A 21,711-nucleotide genomic window follows, 5' to 3' on the forward strand; every position below is an offset into this window, starting at 1 on the left:
GTCAAACATTTAATAAAGATAGTCAAACATTTATAAAGATAGTCAAACATTTATAAAGATAGTCAAACATTTATAAAGATAGTCAAACATTTAATAAAGATAGTCAAACATTTATAAAGATAGTCAAACATTTAATAAAAGGGAAGCATGTTTTGAAGTGTCTGTTCTATAGCTGAGCGATATAAGAAAGCTCCGAATTTTTTACATTTTTTTATCATGGAATGTTTTTTTCATGCCCAGATCATGAGGGCCCTTGCTGATGTGAGGTCTGAGTCAATTTCATATTCTGTCCGCCAGTGTATTGACTACTCTATGGTGTTACATTCCGTGCTTGATTTGGGCCGAATTTGTCCAGAGCGCCGTACCGGCACTTCTAATTTTTGGGAAATTGCGTTCCAGCTCCTCCACAAAACAAAGTAGCCTATCGCTGATCCAGATTCACACACCAAGGCCAAAAACGTTGATCAACGCGGAATATAGGCGGTATCTGCATTGAATAGCAATGGAGAGTGGCCATTTATTTCCTGATTCCGCTTTGTTCAAGTTTATTTGCCGCCAGTAGGCTGTTTGAGACTGTGCGGTTGAAAATGCACCAACCTGAATGCACATGATGCGCTGTTCCAAGTTGTTAAATGAGGGTTTGTAAAGTCATGGCAATTAGTTAAATCATTTTTGTTAATGTAATTCATGAAGGCACACTTTTAAATATTATCAATCACTTAAAAATCGACATATTAGCCATTATCAGAATTACTCTTCTGTGCGTGTATGTGTGTGCTGCTTGTGTGCCTGTGCGAGTGGACCGTTCCTCGAGGAGAGAGCGCGCGACATGTCAACAGCAGGTATAAAGAAAAGACAGACAACATATTAACTAGATGGCCAATTCAAAGCATCACTTGTAGCAGTTATCTTGCTAGTTAACTATAGCTAACTAAGCATTCATGTCGTTGTCACCTTTCCACCGGCACTAAATAAATCTGCACTGTTGGAAAACTGGGATTCCCCTCTATTAAATAGTAACCATGTAATTGCAACAACGTCTAAATATATTCTAAGAATGGCCTGATTGAAAAATAACTTTCTGTACATAGATCTCCCCTGAAACATGAATATTTGAGCATTATATATTAACATGTCTAGTTAGATACCCTGATTCATTGAATGGGGGAATAATTGAATAAAGACAAAAGTATGTGGTTATAATGTTGAAATATTTTATATCAAGGGTGGCAACCATCCTCCAGGATAACTACTGCAGGCTTTTGTTCAAGCCCTGGTCTAACAACCTTGTAGCCTAAACATCAGCTGCTCAACAGGACCTTGATAGGCAGATTTGGGTGTTTCAGGGCTGGATCAAAAGCCAAGCCTTCACACCCAGGAGCTCTCCAGATGGAGGGTTGACCACATGACATGTAACTAACAGTGCAGTTCTACTTGGTTGGGGTTAAGAGCCTTAATCAAGGGCACAACAGCAGGAGATGGGCACAACAGCAGGAGATGGTAGGCCTACATGGGATCAGACACAACAGCCTTCCAGTGTCAATAATGCTTACTTTTTCATGTAGGCTATAATAATAGTCATGAACGTTTGGTTAATGGAGAAGTCATCAAAAATAAGAATGAATAACAGTGAATAATCAGAGGTCTCTACAGCATTATGTAATTTGTGAATTTAGGTGAACATAATCTAATGGACCGTCTTGGTAAAAGACAGCTCCTGCCCTTCTTTTATTCCAAGTAAAGCACTGGTTACATTTGGTTTAGTGAGCCAAGAATTTCCTGTTGTTTTCATCATACTCCACAACAAGAGAGACAGTGATTTCAGACATTTCGGCTCATGCGAGCTGCAGTTGGACAGAATCAGTGTCTACTACAACGAGGCAACAGGTACCACACCCCTAAATCTATTGCCATGATCCTGCCACATTTGAATATGTAGCATATTTAACCAAGTCTATATGGCCCTGCTGGTGGAGAGTTGTTTTAGTAATGGTTTCCTACAGCATTCACCTGATGTCTTTTCCCTCCTCCCCTCTGTCTCTGTCTCTCATGGAGGTGGTAAATATGTGCCTAGGGCTGTCCTCGTGGACCTTGAGCCTGGCACCATGGACTCTGTGAGGTCCGGACCCTTTGGACAGATCTTCAGGCAGACAACTTTGTGTTTGGTAAGTGGACATACAGTGCCTTGCGAAAGTATTCGGCCCCCTTGAACTTTGCGACCTTTTGCCACATTTCAGGCTTCAAACATAAAGATATAAAACTGTATTTTTTTGTGAAGAATCAACAACAAGTGGGACATAATCATGAAGTGGAACGACATTTATTGGATATTTCAAACTTTTTTAACAAATCAAAAACAGAAAAATTGGGCGTGCAAAATTGTTCAGTCCCCTTAAGTTAATACTTTGTAGCACCACCTTTTGCTGCGATTACAGCTGTAAGTCACTTGGGGTATGTCTCTATCAGTTTTGCACATCGAGAGACTGACATTTTTTCCCATTCCTCCTTGCAAAACAGCTCGAGCTCAGTGAGGTTGGATGGAGAGCATTTGTGAACAGCAGTTTTCAGTTCTTTCCACAGATTCTCGATTGGATTCAGGTCTGGACTTTGACTTGGCCATTCTAACACCTGGATATGTTTATTTTTGAACCATTCCATTGTAGATTTTGCTTTATGTTTTGGATCATTGTCTTGTTGGAAGACAAATCTCCGTCCCAGTCTCAGGTCTTTTGCAGACTCCATCAGGTTTTCTTCCAGAATGTATTTGGCTCCATCCTGTATTTGGCTCCATCCATCTTCCCATCAATTTTAACCATCTTCCCTGTCCCTGCTGAAGAAAAGCAGGCCCAAACCATGATGCTGCCACCACCATGTTTGACAGTGGGAATGGTGTGTTCAGGGTGATGAGCTGTGTTGCTTTTACGCCAAACATAACGTTTTGCATTGTTGCCAAAAAGTTCAATTTTGGTTTCATCTGACCAGAGCACCTTCTTCCACATGTTTGGTGTGTCTCCCAGGTGGCTTGTGGCAAACTTTAAACAACACTTTTTATGGATATCTTTAAGAAATGGCTTTCTTCTTGCCACTCTTCCATAAAGGCCAGATTTGTGCAATATACGACTGATTGTTGTCCTATGGACAGAGTCTCCCACCTCAGCTGTAGATCTCTGCAGTTCATCCAGAGTGATCATGGGCCTCTTGGCTGCATCTCTGATCAGTCTTCTCCTTGTATGAGCTGAAAGTTTAGAGGGACGGTCAGGTCTTGGTAGATTTGCAGTGGTCTGATACTCCTTCCATTTCAATATTATCGCTTGCACAGTGCTCCTTGGGATGTTTAAAGCTTGGGAAATCTTTTTGTATCCAAATCCGGCTTTAAACTTCTTCACAACAGTATCTCGGACCTGCCTGGTGTGTTCCTTGTTCTTCATGATGCTCTCTGCGCTTTTAACGGACCTCTGAGACTATCACAGTGCAGGTGCATTTATACGGAGACTTGATTACACACAGGTGGATTGTATTTATCATCATTAGTCATTTAGGTCAACATTGGATCATTCAGAGATCCTCACTGAACTTCTGGAGAGAGTTTGCTGCACTGAAAGTAAAGGGGCTGAATAATTTTGCACGCCCAATTTTTCCGTTTTTGATTTGTTAAAAAAGTTAGAAATATCCAATAAATGTTGTTCCACTTCATGATTGTGTCCCACTTGTTGTTGATTCTTCACAAAAAAATACAGTTTTATATCTTTATGTTTGAAGCCTGAAATGTGTAAAAAGTTCGCAAAGTTCAAGGGCACTGTACATCCTGTTTGTAGGTAATGGTTGGGGATGGATATAACAGAAAATGTTTCAGCTAGTGAGTGTGAAAAAGATATGTTAGAGCTGGGCACCCAAGAGAACCCCGTAGAATGGGGGGGGGGGGCTATTGATTACTATATTTGTTTCATATACAATACAAGTTAAATGTCTTCTCCTTCCTATTCTTCCCTTCTCCCCTTCCTTCAGGCCAGAGCGGTGCTGGTAACAACTGGGCAAAGGGCCACTACACAGAGGGAGCAGAGCTGGTGGACTCTGTCCTGGACGTAGTGAGGAAGGAGTCAGAAAACTGTGACTGCCTGCAGGGCTTCCAAATCTCAAATCAAATTTTATTGTCACATACACATGGTTAGCAGATGTTAATGCGAGTGTAGCGAAATGCTTGTGCTTCTAGTTCCGACAATGCAGTAATAACGAACAAGTAATCTAACTAACAATTCCAAAAAACTACTGTCTTATACACAGTGTAAGGGGATAAAGAATATGTACATAAGGATATATGAATGAGTGATGGTACAGAGCAGCATAGGCAAGATACAGTAGATGATATCGAGTACAGTATAACATATGAGATGAGTATGTAAACAAAGTGGCATAGTTAAAGTGGCTAGTGATACATGTATTACATAAGGATGCAGTCGATGATATAGAGTACAGTATATACGTATGCATATGAGATGAATAATGTAGGGTAAGAAACATTATATAAGGTAGCATTGTTTAAAGTGGCTAGTGATATATTTACATAATTTCCCATCAATTCCCATTATTAAAGTGGCTGGAGTTGAGTCAGTGTCATTGACAGTGTGTTGGCAGCAGCCACTCAATGTTAGTGGTGGCTGTTTAACAGTCTGATGGCCTTGAGATAGAAGCTGTTTTTCAGTCTCTCGGTCCCAGCTTTGATGCACCTGTACTGACCTCGCCTTCTGGATGACAGCGGGGTGAACAGGCAGTGGCTCGGGTGTTTGATGTCCTTGATGATCTTCATGGCCTTCCTGTAGCATCGGGTGGTGTAGGTGTCCTGGAGGGCAGGTAGTTTGCCCCCGGTGATGCGTTGTGCAGACCTCACTACCCTCTGGAGAGCCTTATGGTTGAGGGCGGTGCAGTTGCCATACCAGGCGGTGATACAGCCCGCCAGGATGCTCTCGATTGTGCATCTGTAGAAGTTTGTGAGTGCTTTTGGTGACAAGCCGAATTTCTTCAGCCTCCTGAGGTTGAAGAGGCGCTGCTGTGCCTTCTTCACGATGCTGTCTGTGTGAGTGGACCAATTCAGTTTGTCTGTGATGTGTATGCCGAGGAACTTAAAACTTGCTACCCTCTCCACTACTGTTCCATCGATGTGGATAGGGGGGTGTTCCCTCTGCTGTTTCCTGAAGTCCACAATCATCTCCTTAGTTTTGTTGACGTTGAGTGTGAGGTTATTTTCCTGACACCACACTCCGAGGGCCCTCACCTCCTCCCTGTAGGCCGTCTCGTCGTTGTTGGTAATCAAGCCTACCACTGTTGTGTCGTCCGCAAACTTGATGATTGAGTTGAAGGCGTGCGTGGCCACGCAGTCGTGGGTGAACAGGGAGTACAGGAGAGGGCTCAGAACGCACCCTTGTGGGGCCCCAGTGTTGAGGATCAGTGGGGAGGAGATGTTGTTGCCTACCCTCACCACCTGGGGGCGGCCCGTCAGGAAGTCCAGTACCCAGTTGCACAGGGCGGGGTCGAGACCCAGGGTCTCGAGCTTGATGACGAGCTTGGAGGGTACTATGGTGTTGAATGCCGAGCTGTAGTCGACGAACAGCATTCTCACATAGGTATTCCTCTTGTCCAGATGGGTTAGGGCAGTGTGCAGTGTGGTTGAGATTGCATCGTCTGTGGACCTATTTGGGCGGTAAGCAAATTGGAGTGGGTCTAGGGTGTCAGGTAGGGTGGAGGTGATATGGTCCTTGACTAGTCTCTCAAAGCACTTCATGATGACGGATGTGAGTGCTACGGGGCGGTAGTCGTTTAGCTCAGTTACCTTAGCTTTCTTGGGAACAGGAACAATGGTGGCCCTCTTGAAGCATGTGGGAACAGCAGACTGGTATAGGGATTGATTGAATATGTCCGTAAACACACCGGCCAGCTGGTCTGCGCATGCTCTGAGGGCGCGGCTGGGGATGCCGTCTGGGCCTGCAGCCTTGCGAGGGTTAACACGTTTAAATGTCTTACTCACCTCGGCTGCAGTGAAGGAGAGGCCGCATGTTTTCGTTGCAGGCCGTGTCAGTGGCACTGTATTGTCCTCAAAGTGGGCAAAAAAGTTATTTAGTCTGCCTGGGAGAAAGACATCCTGGTCCGTGACTGGGCTGGATTTCTTCCTGTAGTCCGTGATTGACTGTAGACCCTGCCACATGCCTCTTGTGTCTGAGCCGCTGAATTGAGATTCTACTTCGTCTCTGTACTGGCGCTTAGCTTGTTTGATAGCCTTGCGGAGGGAATAGCTGCACTGTTTGTATTCGGGTCATGTTACCAGACACCTTGCCCTGATTAAAAGCAGTGGTTCGCGCTTTCAGTTTCACACGAATGCTGCCATCAATCCACGGTTTCTGGTTAGGGAATGTTTTAATCGTTGCTATGGGAACGACATCTTCAACGCACGTTCTAATGAACTCGCACACCGAATCAGCGTATTCGTCAATGTTGTTATCTGACGCAATACGAAACATCTCCCAGTCCACGTGATGGAAGCAGTCTTGGAGTGTGGAGTCAGCTTCGTCGGACCAGCGTTGGACAGACCTCAGCGTGGTAGCCTCTTGTTTTAGTTTCTGTCTGTAGGCAGGGATCAACAAGATGGAGTCGTGGTCAGCTTTTCCGAAAAGGGGGGCGGGGCAGGCCTTATATGCGTCGCGGAAGTTAGAGTAACAATGATCCAAGGTCTTTCCACCCCTGGTTGCGCAATCGATATGCTGATAAAATTTAGGGAGTCTTGTTTTCAGATTAGCCTTGTTAAAATCCCCAGCTACAATGAATGCAGCCTCCGGATAAATCGTTTCCAGTTTGCAGAGAGTTAAATAAAGTTCGTTCAGAGCCATCGATGTGTCTGCTTGGGGGGGGATATATACGGCTGTGATTATAATCAAAGAGAATTCTCTTGGTAGATAATGCGGTCTACATTTGATTGTGAGGAATTCTAAATCAGGTGAACAGAAGGATTTGAGTTCCTGTATGTTTCTTTCATCACACCATGTCACGTTGGCCATAAGGCATACGCCCCCGCCCCTCTTCTTACCAGAAAGATGTTTGTTTCTGTCGGCGCGATGCGTGGAGAAACCCGTTGGCTGCACCGCTTCGGATAGCGTCTCTCCGGTGAGCCATGTTTCCGTGAAGCAAAGAACGTTACAGTCTCTGATGTCCCTGTGGAATGCTACCCTTGCTCGGATTTCATCAACCTTGTTGTCAAGAGACTGGACATTGGCAAGAAGAATGCTAGGGAGTGGTGCACGGTGTGCCCGTCTCCGGAGTCTGACCAGAAGACCGCCTCGTTTCCCTCTCTTTCGGAGTCGTTTTTTTGGGTCGCTGCATAGGATCCACTCCATTGTCCTGCTTGTAAGGCAGAACCCAGGATCCGCGTCGCGAAAAACATATTCTTGGTCGTACTGATGGTGAGTTGACGCTGATCTTATATTCAGTAGTTCTTCTCGACTGTATGTAATGAAACCTAAGATTACCTGGGGTACTAATGTAAGAAATAACACGTAAAAAAACAAAAAACTGCATAGTTTCCTAGGAACGCGAAGCGAGGCGGCCATCTCTGTCGGCGCCGGGCCATCTCTGTCGGCGCCGGGTCACCCACTCCTTGGACGGAGGCACGGGGTCGGGCATGGGCACCCTGCTCATCAGCAAAATCAGAGAGGAGTACCCTGACCGCATCATGAACACCTTCAGCGTGGTGCCCTCACCGAAGGTACTGTCATGTCAGCCATACTTGCAATTCAGATCGCTGTGGCCAATTGTGCACTGATTTAGCAGATAAACGTGTATTGTTGTTTTAATATCTTACAGTAAAAAATATATATAGAGCCTCCCGGGTGGCGCTGTACTGCAGCACCAGCTGTGCCACCAGAGACTCTGGGTTCGCGCCCAGGCTCTGTCGTAACCGGCTGCGACCGGGAGGTCCGTGGGGCAACACACAATTGGCATAGTGTCGTCCGGGTTAGGGAGGGTTTGGCCGGTAAGGATATCCTTGTCTCATCGCACACCACCAACTCCTGTGGCAGGCCGGGCGCAGTGCACTCTAACCAAGGTTGCCAGGTGCACAGTGTTTCCTCTGACACATTGGTTGCAGCTGGCTTCCGGGTTGGATGCACGCTGTGTTAAGAAGCAGTGCGGCTTGGTTGGGTTGTGTATCGGAGGACGCATGACTTTCAACCTTCGTCTCTCCCGAGCCCGTACCGAGCCCGTAAATGAACTAATGTTAATCTCTTGTTTGTCCTCATTTGTCCTGTATCAATAGACATACTGTTTGACTGACAGATGTTGCAAGTTATCATTCCATCCACATTGTGAAATCTGAGATAGAAAGACATGTTTTTTTTGTTGAGTACTGTGAGTGCTTTGAGTCACAAAGTTTGATACACTAGGGAGGCTGTTGATGCATACCATCATCATGGGCCAGAGAGAAGGAAAGTTAGTTATATCATTGGAATAACATTAAACTCACAGCATGTGAATGAACACATTATTCCATTATGAAAACAAATTACAGGCCCAAAGCAGCGCTATTCCCGCTATGACAACAGACTAGCATCTGGATAAGATTAAGTGCAGCAATAAGGCTTGAACTGCCTCAAAATCGAACAAAACTATGAATATTCATGAACACAATGGAATAGGCCTATATTAGTAATGATGCAATAGACAGAAGAATATATTTAAGAATGGTTTGCTCTTACTCTTCCCATTCAATTGTTATAATATAAAATGAAACACCATAAGGGAACATTAATGAGTTGGGAAGTGTGTACCCAGAGTAATGCATTCAAATAATACACGTTCATAAATGAAACAGAGAACAGACACTAGAGAGGGGAAATGGCTGTGTAAACACTGATGCAAATGATACCGGATCCCAAACTATCCGAATAATAATGGAAAGATTCACTCCTATTCCTATAATAAAAGTAAAATCACATTGGATTGCTCCGAAAGGAGAAAAGGCGCTTCAGTGGAGATACACGCCAGCGCGTCTATCCAGCGCGGTAAAAATAGTCGAATTTGTATTGCATGGACAGGTATCCAGGGTGGGCGGAGTTTGAACATTTTAGACCATTCCATTGGTCCTTATGTCAAATCTCGAGTCACCCAGAGCGCCAATAAATGCCCAAGTCATAACATTCATGTCCAATCAAATCCTTAATTATGATGATCGAGGTTCTTTTTACCCAATCATCACAAATAATAGTATAACTGACAGCCGTTTCGACCAATAATCTTATGGACCCGCCCACCAAAGGCGGGCAGATATTCTACCGGATATGCACTTGTTTTTCGTCGTTCGAAATGCATGCACAGTAAGTCTGGTGTTTTAAAGAAAAAGTGAATATCCATTAAAAATGTGTTCTTTATGGTAATTGGTGGCCTTGTTTTACTGAATAAGTCATAGTCAAATTTAGAAACGTTCTGCTAACTTAGCTTGCTAGACTATCTTCTAACGTTAGCCAGCCAGTGCATCCCGATAAAACAATTTAGCTGACAAACTAATGACTGTTTTACTGCCATGTTTTCTGTCCCTTTGGCTGATTTTAGATTGAAGGGTGAATGGAGGCAACACAGCTGATCGATGACTCAATATTGGAAGAGTCAGAGGAGGAGGATGGAGAGATGCGAAAAGGGAAGCGAGGAGAGCCACTGGCAAAACTCAGGGTGTTAAAAAATGAACACATCTCAGAGACTGGTGAGTAGAGCCCTGTTATGTCCCCAGCCTTTCTATAATCTTTGAACCTTTACAAATACTCCTAGACTTGTACAATATCTGGCATTCTGTTGCATGCATTGCTTTCCCTCTTACTTTGTTTCATCAACACAAGATTTGAGATATTCAGCAGGTAGCCTAGTGGTTAGAGCGTTGGGCCAGTAATTGAAAGGTTGCTGGATCGAAGGTAAAAATATGTTGTTCTGCCCCTGAACAAGGCAGTTAACCCACTTTCATAGTAAATGAGAATTTGTTCTTAACTGACTTGCCTGGTTAAATAAAAAACTTGTTTGTCAAAGTTTTTCATGAAATAGTGATGTTAGTTTATGACATGTTTATATTTGCTGCTAAAAGCAGTATTTTATTGATACTCCCCCCTCTTTCTCAGAGTTGCCTCTCTACCAGGGAGAGAACGTGTTGGGTCGAAACCCAAACTCCTGCTCCCTTCCCCTCGTGGCACCTTCTGTATCCAAGCAACACACCGTCATCTCCATCTCAATGTTTCGCGGCAACTGTTGTCGTGGCAACGTTGCCGGCATGGAGACAGAGGCTTTAGTGTGGGACCTGGGGAGCATGAATGGGACAAGGAAGGGCCGGACCAAACTGACCCCTCACGTCCGCTACGCTCTGACTGATGGAGAGTGTGTGGTAATAGCTGACATCCCCTGCCAGTATGTCTCTGTGGACCAGAGGGGGGGACAGGGGCACATGCAGAACCCAACCAATGCACACTCTGGAAGGGGAAGGAGGACAGGGCCAGACAGGAAGGCCCAGTTCAGAGGAAGCCCTAGCGGCCAAGGTCTGGGACGAGAGACTGGCACATCGAAGACTGAGAGACTGACTGAGGGTAGAGGAGTCGTGGGAGAGATGGGGGCACCATTGTCGACTGAGCTGGGTGGAAAAGGTAAAACTCGGGCCATACCCCTGTCGTTGGAACAAACCCCCACAAAGCCTGAGAGTACACTGGTGCCTGAATCTGAGTCTGACTCCGACGGAGATCGAGAGGGACGGAGAGACAAACGGGGAAAGTACTTTGGTAAAATTATGTTTTTTGTTTCACTTGCTGTAATCTGATCTAGCTTTGTTGCAGTGTTTTGTAAATATCAATTTCTCCCCTTTCTCTCCCTCTCTCTACCTCTCACTTGCGTTCTCTCTACCTCTCCCTCTCTACCTCTACCTCTCCCTCTCTCTACCTCTCTCTCTTTCGTTCTCTCTACCCCTCTCTTTCGTTCTCTCTCTACCCCTCTCTCTCTCTACACCTCTCTCTCTACCCCTCTCTCTCTCTACACCTCTCTCTCTACCCCTCTCTCTCTCTACACCTCTCTCTCTACACCTCTCTCTCTCTCTTGTTCTCTCTCTACCCCTCTCTCTCTCTCTACCCCTCTCTCTCTCTTGTTCTCTCTCTTTTTCTCTGTTAGTCTCTGATTCTGACTCCCATGTGTCCAGTCCCACCTGTTCTACATTCCTCAGTCCTACAAACAAAGTCATTCCAGAGGGGTAAAGTTCAGATCCATCCAATCATTTACACTTCAGTAACCTGATATCATCACTGAACACTTAAGTATTGAATTATATTTTAAACTATATATATATATTAGAATACAGTGGGTGTTTGTATTCAAAGTGAAGTCACCTTTCCTTGTATATCTAACAGTGAGGACGACAAACCCATCACTCCCTCTGCTAAAAACAGACCCAAGAAAGTAGTGAGCTTCAGTGAGGAGGAGAGCGACATGGATGGACCGAGACAGCAGCCCAGGAGAAGAAGAGCACAAGTGATAGTGGACGACAGCGAAGAAGAAGAGGAGCAGGGGAAGGAAGGCACAAAGGCACTAGGAGAGAAGGAACCTGGGAAAAGGACAAGAGGAAAAGAGGATGTGTCAGTGGTGAACCAGGTCAGTCAAGCTGAGAGAGATGCACCAATGGTATCTACAGAGGACACAGTTAACATGGACAGTGACACAGACGTAGAGGGAGAGGAGGAGATGGGGCTGTCTGCACCTGTAAAAAGTGTTAAGCCACCAGCCGTAACAGAACCTCCTACTACAGACTCTGACCCAGGCCAGATCCACATGGACAGTGATACTGATGTGGAGGAAGGAGATACTATGGACGTTGACGCTAAGTTAATGCTAACTGCAGCCGATGTGGAGAGGAAACCAGTAGATTCTGTCCCAGTGGTGCAGCCAACAGAGATCCACCTTGTCAGTGATACAGACGTGGATGATGATGTTGTTGTGTCAGACATTGCTACCAATGTTACCTCCTTCGTATCCGATCCGGCTGAGAAACCAGACGATCCTGCCCCTGCAGTGCCGCCCGTAGAATTCCACCCAGACACAGACACAGATGTGGAAGAGGAGGACACAGACACACATTCCAAAACAGTTCCAGAATCAGATTCTAGTGGGATCAGAACAGGGATTGCTGGTCCCCAGGAGATCCTTTTGGACAGTGATACTGATGAAGAAGACAAACCGTTTACCCCTCCGTCCAGCAGCAGAACAGCGGAGCTCCTTAATCCACCCACCAGTGTAGGACCTGCAGCTGCTGCTCCTCTGGAGATCAGGTCTGACAGCGACACTGACTTAGAGGAAGACGCCACACAGACCATGAACCTTCCTCCTCCTAATGTTGCCACGGTAATGGAAGACGCGGGGTTAGCGTCTCGACAGGCCGTGCTTCCATCACCCACAACAACGACAATCGATCTCAGGTCTCAGGACTCTGATGCTAACACAGATGCTGAGGAGGAGAGGTTGGAGCCCAATCCCCCCCGGGGTCGGCCCCCAGCAGGGATGGTCCCGGAGTCGGACCTCAGTGAGCCCAGTGACTTCAGGGTGGACAGTGATACGGAGGAGGATGGACCAGGGGAGGCAGGCCAGGGACAGACTGCATGTCGGCTCAGAGAGGGGGCAGTTGGCCCCGGGCTGCTCCCCCTGGGAGGTTCCCCTGGCCCTCATCAGAAGTGCTCCACCCCTTTGGCATCGTCAGTACAGGAGGAGATGGAGACTCAGGCCTTCTTCAGTCCCTCTGACTCCTTCAGACGTAAGTCATTGATTGTATGGTTAGCAAAAATCACACCCTGAATCCTATGTAATGTACGGCCTTTGACCAGGGTCCATAGGGCTCTGGTCAAAAGTGCTGCACTACAACGGGAATAGGGTGCCATTTGGGACACAGGCATAGACTTTGACAAGAGATTATACATTTCCAGTGGAAACTGCCGTGTTCATTTGTAACTTGTCTCTCTATCTTTCCTCCTCAGACCCAGCTCTCCCTCCTGTGCTGAGGCCTACAGCAGCATTGTCCTGCTCTGCATCAGACAACCAGGAGGACGATGACTTTGTGGTGGCCGAGACCCAGTCATTTGTGTTGGAGGCCCAGAACCAGGGCCATCAGAGCAGCCTTCCAGTGGAACCAACCCTGGATTCTACGCAGCCCTACGGTCTGGAGCCTTCCTTGGGGGAGGACCGGGAGGAGCAGCCCAGCCGAGGCTCCTTCCAGCTGGGTCTATCAGACAGCAGGGACCTCAGCCTCCAGGCCAGGGACCAGGCCTCAGAGAGCCCCCAGGCTTCCAGCTCCCCAGATAGGGATTCTGACCTGGAGGCCACCCAGACCTATGCATCTGGAGGGGGGAGCGAGGAGCCTGGCCCGGGCCAGAGGTCTGCGGTGTTCGGGAGGAACAGGCAGGGGGACTTTGTCCTGGAGGCAACACAGGCTTATGCTGCCCAGCCTTGCAGTGACACAGAGGAGGAAGATGAAGAGGAGAGCCCCACCACGTCTAATGTTGCTACGACTGAAACCCTGCCCATGTCTGCCTATGAGGAAGAGGAGGAAGGTTTGGTTGGGGCCATGCCCTCAACCCCAGGAAGGAGAGGGAGATCTGGAGGAGTGAGGGAGAGAGGGGAAGAGGAGCAGGAGACCCAGACTGGTGACGTGCTGATCAACCAATACCTCTCCACAGCTCAAACTCTGGACATGGTCCAGGAGAGTGATGATGAGGAAGAAGCCAAACCAGACTCACCCAGAGGAAGAGGACAGCCCCAAGAACAGACAGTAGACGAGGAAGAGACACAGACTGTCTGCTCCTACCTCTCCACTGCTGAAACCCAGCCCATGTTTACTGCTGCTGCTGAGGATGATGACAATGAGGAGGAAGAACTCAAACCTCCATCACCCAGAAGGAGGGGAAGGTCCCAGAGAGGGAGAGTAGAAGAGGAGGAGACACAACCTAGTGAGTTCCTCACCAGCTCCCACATCTCCACCGCTGAAACTCAGCCTATGGGTACTTGTGACACTGAGGAAGAGGAGGAGGAGGACACCAAAGATAAAGGACGGGCTCAGAGAGAGCGAGGGAAAGAGTCGGAGGCTGGGACAAGCGGTGTCAACAGTAGAGGTAGAAGAGGAGAGGAAGAAGAGGAGAGCGCTGAGCCTCCAAAGACACAGACAAGAGGGAAGGGGAAGGCTGTGAACACCGCAGGAGGCAGAGGGAGGAGAGGGAAGGTGCTGTCTGAGGAAGGAGAGAGTGAGAAAGAAGAAGAGGTGGAGGTGATTGAGCAAGGGAGAAGAGGAAGAAAGAGTGTGAAACAACAGAAAGAGGGAGAAAAAGAAAGACTTGAGAGGGAACAGAGAGAGGAGGAAGAGGGAATAGAGAAGCAAAGACAAGAACAGGCTGAGAAGGAACGGTTGCAGAAGGAAAAAGTAGAATCAGAAAGGGTTATGAAGGAACAACAGGACAGAGAGAGGATGGAACAGGAACTTAAAGAACAAGATGACAGATTAGAGAGGGAGAGAGTGGAAAGAGAAGAAACCGAAAGGATGGAGAGGGAGAAAAAAGAAGAAACCGAAAGGATGGAGAGAGAGAAAGAGAAGAAACAGAAAGGATGGAGAGAGAGAAAAGAGAAGAAACAGAAAGGATGGAGAGAGAGAAAAGAGAAGAAACAGAAAGGATGGAGAGAGAGAAAAGAGAAGAAACAGAAAGGATGGAGAGAGAGAAAAGAGAAGAAACAGAAAGGATGGAGACAGAGAAAAGAGAAGAAACAGAAAGGATGGAGAGAGAGAAAAGAGAACAGGAGGAAAGAGAGCGGCTTGAGAGGGAAAGGAAGGAACGAGAAGAGCAAGAAAGACTGGAGCGAGAAAATGAGAGATTAGAGAGAGAAGAAAAAGAGAGAATAGAGAGGAAAGACAAAGAGAGGAAAAGACTGGAGAAGAACAAGGAAGAGAAGGAGCGATTAGACAGGGAAATAAAGGAGAGAAACCTGAAAGAAAAACTGGAGAGGGAAAGAGAAAAGAGTGAAGCCGAGGAGAAAGAAAAGGAGATTAAAGAACGACAAGCGAAGGAACAAGGAGAAAAACAAACAAAGAAAGACAACGAAAATGAGCCAAAAACATCCACTAGAGGTCGCAGAGCAATCACCAGGAGAACCGTCATGGTTCCACCCACAACTGAACCACAACCTGAACCTGATATTCTGTCCAGCCAACCAGAACCAGTCCCAGAAAGTATAACTAGGTCTCGCTCCAACTCTGTCAGCTCTGAGAGATCCACCTCCAACATAGGTACCCAGGGGAGCAGAGGGAGAGGGGGGAGGAAGACCACCAGTACCACAGAGTCTGCCCCTGGTCCAGACAACCCCATCCGCAACAGCACCAGGAGACGGACGTTGGTCGGGACGGTTGTGGCTCCCCCTGCTGCTGTGGAGGTCACAGTGCAGGACATTCTCTCCAGCGAACAGTTTGTTGCCAGGAGAACCCGCTCTCGCTCCAGCTCCACCAACTCCCACAGCTCCCTCAACTCAGAGGTCTCCACCGGTATCGCGGCTAGCGTGAGCTCTCAGAGCAAAGGGAGGGGAGGAGGGAGGAGGAAGACTGGAACAGAGTCTGTCTCTCCCAGTAACAGGCAGAGTGAGCAGCCTCCAGCCCTCAAGCCCACAGCCAGAGGCAGGAGAAGCCAGAAAGTAGAAGATGATGTTCCACACCCTGAGATTAATGAGAATGCTGATTCTCAGGAGGCTGGTGGTACCACTAGAGGGCAGAAGAAAACAGACAAAACCAATGAGCCAGACCCTGTAGTAGCAGATGAAGAAACCACTCCAGCCCAGGTAACCGAGGACTCCCCCACTCCTAGAGGGAATGGAAGAGGCCGGGGCCGAGGCGGCCAGAAAGACAACACACCTGAATCCACCACTACAACAGCAGGAGGAGGGAAAACTCAGAGTGAAGAGGGAGTGGGGTCTAAAACAGGTGGGAAAGGGAGGAAGAGGGGGCTGGAAGAGGAGGAGGAGAGCAGTGAGTTCAAGGTTCCCCGGGGGAAAGCTAAGGTTCAGAGGGGAGGGAGACGCAGGGCAGCAGAGGAAGGAGAGAAAGAGGAGAAACCTGCATCCACTCCAGCAAAGAGGGGCAGAGCCTCCACTGCACAGGTGAAAAAGATAGCAGAGGAGGAGAAGAGTATGGAGGGACAGAGTGAGAAGATGGAAGAGGAAGAGGCTGGTACTGTGCAGAGGAAAGTCCGAGGCAGGCAGTCGACGGTTCAGATAAAGAAAGAAGAGGAATCTGTTTTGGACTCTAATTCTGTGGTAATGTTCTCTCTCCATCTGCTCCATCTCTCTCTCCCTCAGCCATGGGAGTACACTGACATCTCTCTCCCTCAGCCATGGGAGTACACTGACATCTCTCTCTCCCTCAGCCATGGGAGTACACTGACATCTCTCTCTCCCTCAGCCATGGGAGTACACTGACATCTCTCTCCCTCAGCCATGGGAGTACACTGACATCTCTCTCTCCCTCAGCCATGGGAGTACACTGACATCTCTCTCTCCCTCAGTCATGGGAGTACACTGACATCTCTCTCTCCCTCAGCCATTGGAGTACACTGACATCTCTCTCCCTCAGCCATGGGAGTACACTGACATCTCTCTCTCCCTCAGCCATGGGAGTACACTGACATCTCTCTCTCCCTCAGCCATGGGAGTACACTGACATCTCTCTCTCCCTCAGCCATGGGAGTACACTGACATCTCTCTCTCCCTCAGCCATGGGAGTACACTGACATCTCTATCTCCCTCAGCCATGGGAGTACACTGACATCTCTCTCTCCCCTCAGCCATGGGAGTACACGGGCCATCTTTGCATAACAGCCCTAGTAATGAATTAAGTGGTTCAATGTGCATAACTGTCAGTTTGTATACACCCTGTATTACTGAATAATGATACTCTCTCTCTCCCTCTCTTCCCCCTCTCTTTGCTTCTCTCCTCCCGCTCTTCCCCCTCTCTTTGCTTCTCTCCTCCCTCTCTTCCCCCTCTCTTTGCTTCTCTCCTCCCTCTCTTCCCCCTCTCTTTGCTTCTCTCCTCCCTCTCTTCCCCCTCTCTTTGCTTCTCTCCTCCCGCTCTTCCCCCTCTCCTCCCTCTCTTCCCCCTCTCTTTGCTTCTCTCCTCCCGCTCTTCCCCCTCTCTTTGCTTCTCTCCTCCCTCTCTTCCCCCTTTCTCTCTTCCACCCCCTACCCCTCTCTGGTTCAGGTGCCCCAGACCCCTACAGGTAAGGGCAGAGGTAAGCGTAGGGCCCCTGTGGAATCATCACCATTTGCCAAGACCCCTCGCTCCTCCTCTGCCTCTCCCTTGTCCTCTCTCTCCTCGCCTGGGACACTGGGCCGAGCTAGGGCCTCCACGCAGTCTTATAAGGTAAGCTAATGGACGTGTGTGTGTGTTTAGTGTGTGTGTTTAGTGTCTGTGTGTTAGAGCATTTAATCTCTCTGCACAGTCATGTATCTGGGTTTTGAAAGCCCTCCCTTCCTCTTACTCTCTCTTTCTCATTCTGTCCCTCCTTTTGTCCTTTGACCTCCCCCTCCTCTCAGGTGTTGTTTACAGGAGTGGTGGATGAGGAGGGGGGAAAGGTGGTGTCTCGTCTGGGGGGCAGCCTGGCGAAGGGCGTGGCCGACATGACCCACCTGGTGACTGACAGGATCCGACGCACCATCAAGTTCCTGTGTGCTGTGGCCCGTGGCATGCCCGTCGTCACCACCGATTGGCTGGATAAGGTTAGTCCCTGCCCCCCCACCAGGAAGTGAAGATGGATGACCTGAAGATTGTATAAAATAGAATGTACATCCCTGTTATGTGTAATGGGGTGGTTGGAGTCAGAGCCTATTTTTTTGTTCACTGTACTTTCTATTTCGCTCTCTCTCCGACACACACTACCTCTTTTCCCCTCCCAACACCTCACACCTCCTCTCTCTCTCCGACACACACTACCTCTTTTCCCCTCCCAACACCTCACACCTCCTCTCTCTCTCCGACACACACTGCCTCTTTCCCCCTCAAACCTCCTCTCTCTCTCCGACACACACTACCTCTTTTCCCCTCCCAACACCTCACACCTCCTCTCTCTCTCCGACACACACTGCCTCTTTCCCCCTCACACACCTCTCTCTCTGACACACACTGTCTCTTTCCCCCTCACACACCTCTCTCTCTCCGACACACACTGCCTCTTTCCCCCTCACACACCTCTCTCTCTCTCTCTCTCTTCGACACACACTGCCTCTTCCCCCTCACACACCTCTCTCTCTCTCTGACACACACTGCCTCTTTCCCCCTCACACCACCTCATACCTCCCCTCTCTCTCTCTCTGACACACACTGCTTCTTTCCCCCTCACACCTCCTCTCTCTCTCCGACACACACTACCTCTTTTCCCCTCCCAACACCTCCCCTCTCTCTCTCTGACGCACACTGCCTCTTTCACCCTCACACACCTCACATCTCCTCTCTCTCTCTCAGTGTGGTAAGGTGGGTAGTTTCCTACCTACTGACAGGTACCTGGTGAAGGACAGGGAGCAGGAGAACAAGTTCAGCTTCTGTCTGGAGGAATCACTGAGGACCGCCAGCACCCAACCTCTACTACAGGTACACACACACCCTCTCCTCCTCCTCTCCTCCATCCATCTGTCCAATTCATCCATTTATGTTTGTGTGTTAATGTCCCAACGCGTGTGTGTGTGTGTGTGTGTGTGTGTGTGTGTGTGTGTGTGTGTGTGTGTGTGTGTGTGTGTGTGTGTGTGTGTGTGTGTGTGTGTGTGTGTGTGTGTGTGCTCCCCGCTTTGCTTTTATCTTTGTGTCTCCCATCCATGTTTATTCAACACACACACACCCCTAGGAGAGTGCAGGTCCTAGGCAAATAATGACTCACAGGCCCCCAGAACTTATTCTGCATACTGTGTGAACAATCCACACTCCCCAATGGCCTCCTTTTATCTACGACTACACACCATACACTGTTGAAAACACAAGACACACTAAAGCCATGTCCTGAGAATATGGGTTTCTGTATATCCTAAACAACAGGTGTGGACTACTGAAATGCTTACTCACGGGCCCTTCCCAACAAAGCAGAGAGAAAGAACATAGAGAAATAATAGAAAAGTTAACCATGTAATAATAGATACATAATGAATATGATAACTTGTCTTTATACAAGGACTACCAGTACCTAGTGGATGTGCAGGGGTACAAGGTATTTGAGGTAGATATGTACATACAGTGTATTCGGACCTCTTGACTTTTTCCACATTTTGTTACGTTACAGCCTTGTTCTAAAAGATTTTTAAAAATTATTATAATAATTACATCAACACACGATACGCCATAATGACAAAACAAAACAGGTTTTTAGAAATCTTTTCAAATGTATTAAATATAAAGACTAGACTTCTCAAATGGTCTTTTGGAAGATGCAGGGCAGGCAAGCTGCATTAACTGTTAATGTGGTGGTTGTGTTTAATGGGCAGCTCTCCCATAAGCTCAGTTCTGACTGAGCAGCAAGCAGGCTATTATCTTATTCTTTCCTTTTTACTTCCTGTTTATCAAACTGGCCCTAGTGATGACACTGATTTGTAAATTTAAAAGGGAAAATGAAACTCCAAATAAGAGCATGCCCTCTCCTCTCTCAGGGTTATGAGGTCCATGTGACCAGGTCAGTGTTGCCAGAGCCAGCCCAGATGAAGGACATCATCGTCTGTAGCGGAGCTCGCTTCCTCTCCACGATGCCCTCCACTCAGAAGGCCCAGGCCCGGACCCTAGTGATATCGTGTGGGGAGGACTGGTCTCTCTGTGCTCCTGCTCTCTCTGCTTCTCTCCCCGTCCTCAGTGCTGAGTTCCTGCTAACTGGTATATTACAGCAGAGAGTGGACCTGGTAACCCATGTCCTCTCAGCCCCCAAACCCAGGGCCCAGCCAGGAGCCAAAGGCCAGGCCAGTGGCAGGAAGAGAACGTAACACAAAAACAAAATTCACCTGGGTGGTATTCATTAGTGCATACTGTAGCAAAACATTATGCAACAGAAAACAAAAACTAGTGTTGGACAAGTTCAGGTAAACCCTCCCTGTTTTAGTCTGTTTTCTTCCGATAGGTGAATATGACCCTGTCTACAGGGCCAGGGAGAAGAAGGCATTACAGTTCCAGAGAAGACCGCAGACAGACGACACCCGTGTGTGTGTGTGATGGTGTGTGTGTGTGTGTGTGATGGCGTGTGTGATAGCATGCAGCACCCACCTCCACCTGTATAGAGAACAGTAGCAGGACCAGGCCTCAGAGGAGTGGTAACTACAGTACTACTACCCTGGAGGGGCTGGAGACCATTAGACACCTGAGAGAGGGGAGAATGAGGATTCTGATGTACAAGAGACAGTGGCAGCATCCCAAATGGGACCCTATTGCCTACTTTTGACAAGAGCCCTGCACTATGTAGGGAATAGAGTGCTATTTGGGACGCCAATGTAAAAGGCTGGTGAGAGGAGACATCCACCTGTTTGACCAACTAGACAAGATAGTTGAGAATGTATTCACTCAGATACAAAGACAAACAAACCCAAGATATGGAAATCTATTCCTATGTTCGAGGGTAGAGAATACATGCAGAGAAATGCTCTGAATAGATTTGTTTATAAAAAAAAATGTAAATATGAGGTAACAGAGAGAAGAGACAGAATACATGAGATAATTTACTGCCTATCCCAGTCATATTTATTTTATCTGTCTCTTCCCTCCCTCTCCTGATCCTTCATCTACAGTTGAAGTCGGAAGTTTATATACACCTTAGCCGAATACATTTAAACTCAGTTTTTCACAATTCCTGAAATTTAATCCTAGTAAAAATTCCCTGCCTTAGGTCAGTTACGATCACCACTTTATTTTAAGAATGTGAAATGTCAGAATTAAAGTAGAGTGATTTATTTCAGCTTTTAGTTCTTTCATCACATTCCCAGTGGGTCAGAAGTTTACATACACTCAATTAGTATTTGGTAGCATTGCCTTTAAATTGTTTAACTTGGGTCAAACGTTCCCAGGTAGCCTTCCACAAGCCTCCCCTGGCCCATTCCTCCTGACAGAGCTGGTGTATAACTGAGTCAGATTTGTAGGCCTCCTTGCTCGCACATGCTTTTTCAGTTCTGCCCACAAATTTTCTATGGGAATGAGGTCAGGTCACTTCAATACCTTGACTTTGTTGTCCTTAAGCCATTTTGCCACAACTTTGGAAGTATGCTTGGGGTCATTGTCCATTTGGAAGACCCATTTGCGACCAAGCTTTAACTTCCTGATGTTGCTTCAATATATCCACATAACTTTCCATCCTCATGACGCCATCTATTTTGTGAAGTGCACCAGTCCCTCCTGCAGAAAGCACCCCCACAACATGATGCTGTCACCCCCGTGCTTCACGGTTGGGATGATGTTCTTCGGCTTGCAAGCCTCCCCATTATTCCTCCAAACATAACAATGGTCATTATGGCCAAACAGTTCTATTTTTGTTTCATCAGACCAGAGGACTTTTCTCCAAAAAGTACGATCTTTGTCCCCATGTGCAGTTGCAAACTGTAACCTGGCTTTTTTTATGGCGGTTTTGGAGCAATGGCTTCTTCCTTGCTGAGCTGCCTTTCAGGTTATGTCGATATAGGACTTGT

General features: G+C 47.5%; 1 protein-coding gene and 1 pseudogene across 1 annotated transcript; both read left to right on the forward strand.

Moving 5' to 3' along the window:
• The first annotated feature begins 243 nt into the window (after nt 1-243).
• Nucleotides 244-9,600, forward strand: LOC109903437 (tubulin beta-7 chain-like; annotated as a pseudogene).
• On the forward strand, nt 9,295-20,877 carry LOC109903442 (mediator of DNA damage checkpoint protein 1). Its single transcript, XM_031792230.1, is given in 11 exon segments — nt 9,295-9,353; nt 9,589-9,736; nt 10,143-10,790; nt 11,173-11,251; nt 11,409-12,802; nt 13,023-14,623; nt 14,626-16,485; nt 17,165-17,434; nt 17,608-17,790; nt 18,533-18,658; nt 19,702-20,877. Coding segments are annotated over 10 exon segments (6,621 nt in total). The 5' UTR covers nt 9,295-9,353; nt 9,589-9,600; the 3' UTR covers nt 20,026-20,877.
• The last annotated feature ends 834 nt before the right edge of the window (nt 20,878-21,711 follow it).

This window comes from Oncorhynchus kisutch, linkage group LG2, assembly GCF_002021735.2.
Source record: "Oncorhynchus kisutch isolate 150728-3 linkage group LG2, Okis_V2, whole genome shotgun sequence".
NCBI classification, from domain to species: Eukaryota; Metazoa; Chordata; class Actinopteri; order Salmoniformes; family Salmonidae; genus Oncorhynchus; species Oncorhynchus kisutch.